General features: G+C 39.3%; 1 protein-coding gene across 1 annotated transcript in view; it reads left to right on the top strand.

The window, feature by feature from the left end:
* Window positions 1-653: 653 nt before the first annotated feature.
* Window positions 654-3,577, top strand: part of LOC106808174 (uncharacterized protein C7orf57-like) — an 11,477-nt gene continuing 8,553 nt past the window's right edge. The window contains exon 1 of the mRNA XM_014810767.1: window positions 654-819. Coding sequence (XP_014666253.1) covers window positions 654-819 — 166 coding nt within the window. The remainder of the gene's footprint in view (window positions 820-3,577) is intronic.

Below are 3,577 nucleotides of genomic sequence, written 5' to 3'. Positions count from 1 at the left end.
AAAAAAAAAAAAAAAGTTGTACTACAGAAGTTAACCAACCAGGCTCGTGTTGATAACGTCAATATACACGGTCCCCTAACCCTAGCAAAGACCGTTTCTTGGAAGTACTACAGAAGTGTACCCTAACCCTAACCCTAACCCTAACCCTAACCCTAACCCTAACCCTAACTTCTTGTTTACTTGAGCATAACGCTGACAATTAAAAACTGCGGGCATTTTAGAAAATGGAAGACCGTGCCCGGCAGCCGTCAGATATATGCCGGCTGCCGGGCATATAGCCACTCTGTTATTTTTATACATCGCTCATAAACATTTTTGTAATTCTCAATCGTATTGTCATTCATGGATTAACTTTCAGTAAATGACTATATTACCGAGTGGCTTACTTGAACACTGTACAGTCAACTCACTGCGTTATTTAAAAATCGTTGTGACATATATGTAACATGATGTAATCTTTGAAAGTGTATATAAATTTCAAAATCTAAAAAAATCCAAATCTAAATCTACTCTGGTTCTAGTGTTCTCTGTTCTCTGTTCTCTGTTACATTACTTCTTCTAGGACTTTGAAGTTTGACTGAGGAATAACCTTTGCAAATGCAAGGTTGATCTTCATGCCATTCAATGATGATGAACTTTTCAGGTTAATTATCATGGCAGAGTCCGCAGCAGAGCAGCTTGGTGATGACAAAGCGAAATTACATGCACCATGGGGAGATAGTGAAAATCAATCGGACGAACGTCCGGAACCAAAGAAACTGATTATAAATGACTTTGATTCTGCATATGTGAAGTTAGCTAAAAGTGGCGGGCACAAAGGTATTATTCATTTTACTATGGTTTCATGTCTGTCCAGCCGCCGCTGCTCGGTCTGCCCCAGAGAATTTCCCTTCGCTCTGTAACTCGACCCCTAATTGACCTAGCGCGACCAAACTACGTATACATCTTGGGGAGAAGGTGCGCAGAGTACCAAAACCAGGTCACTACGACCTTTATTTGACCTTTACCTTGACCTTAATTATATTTACATTCCACTCTATAACTCGGCCCCTAATTGACCTAGCGCTACCAAACTTGGTATACTTTCACATCTTGGGGAGAAGGTGTGTCGCGTACAAAAACCAGGTCACTGCGACCTTTATTTGACCTTAAGCTTGACCTTGATCATATTTCTTTTCCGCTCTATAACTCAGCCCCTAATTGACCTAGCGTGACCAAACTTGGTATACCTACACATCTTGGGAAGACTGTGTGTCACGTACCAAAATCACGTCACTGCGGCTTTTATTTGACCTTGACCTTGACCTTGATCATATTTCCCTTCCGCTCTATAACTCGGCCCCTAATTGACCTAGCGCGACCAAACTTGGTATACCAGGCTTTCATTTTTAAGGGGCGAGATCGCGCCTGCGCTCTACCGCGCACCCGAAATTGTTCCCTGGTGCGTGCATCATTGCGCCTCATAAGTGGTTGAAATATTGCGCACCAAAAGTCCCTTACTAGTAATACTGGCAATGCCACCTGTCACAATTATTACAAAGGTTAGCGACACACAACAATTTATGGTGTGTAAGTAACTGAACGTATGCCAATTTGTGGTGTGTAAGTAACTGAACGTATGACAGAGGTACAGGTTACTACTCTCTGGTTTATACAACTAGACAACAGCATCCAAATACAGGTACCTACACGGTAGCCACAAGTTACCTGCTCGTTTTCTACTATACGTGGCGAGAAGTGGTTTCTGCCGACGTGCAACAGTAGTAGGGCTGGAGGGGCTACATACGTGGATACTACGTACAAGTAATTTGGCTAGTTTTTTGATGGATTGTGATGATATTTCATGCTGAAATATGCAGGTACATGGATTAGAGTCTCTAAGGATGAAGATCAGAATAAACAAAAACAAGTTTATTTTTACATCCGATCAACTCTTTTATTAATCTGTGTGCTAGTGTTGGGTTGTTGGATGAAAAGAATGTAATCATGACGAAGCCATTGAATGAATGAAGGCGAAGATGAATGATAATCAGTGGATTGACATGACATCCCAATTTTCATTAAATTGGATTTCACTCTAGACTGAGGATTGGTCATGATCTCTCCATCATATATAATAATTAATGCGGGAAGATAAGACGCCTTAATTATATTGTACACAATAAAAAATAATCTGAAATATTTGTCAACATTTGTTTTCTACTTTAAATATAATGTAATTTCAAGCAGATAACATGTTTCGTTTGCAAAATTATATGTAACTGCATGGGTTTGACCGAACACGGGCCTTGTGTTACTAGAGTTATGCTAAAGTATATGAAAAATTTCACGAAGTTTTGGCGTCTTATAAATATTACAGGAAAAAAAGTGAAGTTATTGATATTTAATACCATATATGCCATGCTCGTCGGTCTATTACTGTCTATAAAACAGTTATTCTTTGAGTTAGCGGGTGTGCATGAACACAATACTTATCCTGTTTTAAACACAGATTATACATGCTATACTACAGTACACCTAAAATTGTTTTTGTAACGGTTCCCATATTCTATAATATATAGAATATTCGGTTTTCATATTCAACATTCTATACCGACCGAATGACAATTTCAATAGACTCGTCCACTATGGACTCGCCTCTTTACAATGCGCATCGGCCGCATGCTTGACTTAGCTAGCAGTGCTAAGTAGTTAGCACTCTATGCTAAGTCGCTACAATAAAACATCAATTCTTTGTGTGCACAGTAATTGTGATATACAGTGTTCGTTACAATATATCAAGCTATATTATATGTTTGCTGTTATTGGCAAAAACAACAAGAAAAATGTGACTCTTCGTTAGGAATTTATGGCAATATCGCGGTATTGTGAGGTCATCGGTCCTGCCGTGATGTCGTACGTTATACTTGAAACCCTTTTTTGACTATACATGAGAACAATATACACATGTATATATAGTTCTCAGGACGATATATGCATGTTCATTATGCACAGTGACAACCACATAAAACACATAGATGAAGAGGAGTTCCTGCTACGTGTACAGCCTGCTACCTACCCTCGAAAAACATCATAATATTATGTAGGGGCGTTAGATGGGAATACTGATATCAGGAGTTAATAAAGACAAATTGTCTTTAACTCCTGCTGATATGAACCTACCTAATATCAGGGGTGAGTATATAATGACAAATTTGTCATTTATTCACCATGCATTGTCATTTTAGTGAATTTAATTGTCATTATTCAGTGGTGAATTTGTCATTATTCAGGGAGTGAATTTGTCAATATTCACCCCTGCTAATATCACAATTATTATTATATTTTTGAAATACAGTGTGTTTCGCGCCATAGTATAGATATCTCCAGCCCCAGGAGCGAATAAAAACAAGTTTGTACTCACTCCCGGCGTGCGTTTTACATGCGCACGCTGCGGACTATGCTGCGGACGGCAGATTTGAGCATAAATTGACGTTGAGTGTCGCTAGTAGCGTGCGCATGGTCCATGCGGTCACCGTAGCAACGACGACGCATTGCCATTGGGCTCTACAGACTACAGTACAGATTTGCTATTATT

The sequence above is a fragment of the Priapulus caudatus genome, unplaced genomic scaffold (genome assembly GCF_000485595.1).
Source record: "Priapulus caudatus unplaced genomic scaffold, Priapulus_caudatus-5.0.1 Scaffold258, whole genome shotgun sequence".
In the NCBI taxonomy this organism is placed as follows: domain Eukaryota; kingdom Metazoa; phylum Priapulida; class Priapulimorpha; order Priapulimorphida; family Priapulidae; genus Priapulus; species Priapulus caudatus.
This window is presented reverse-complemented; position numbering and strand designations above follow the sequence as displayed.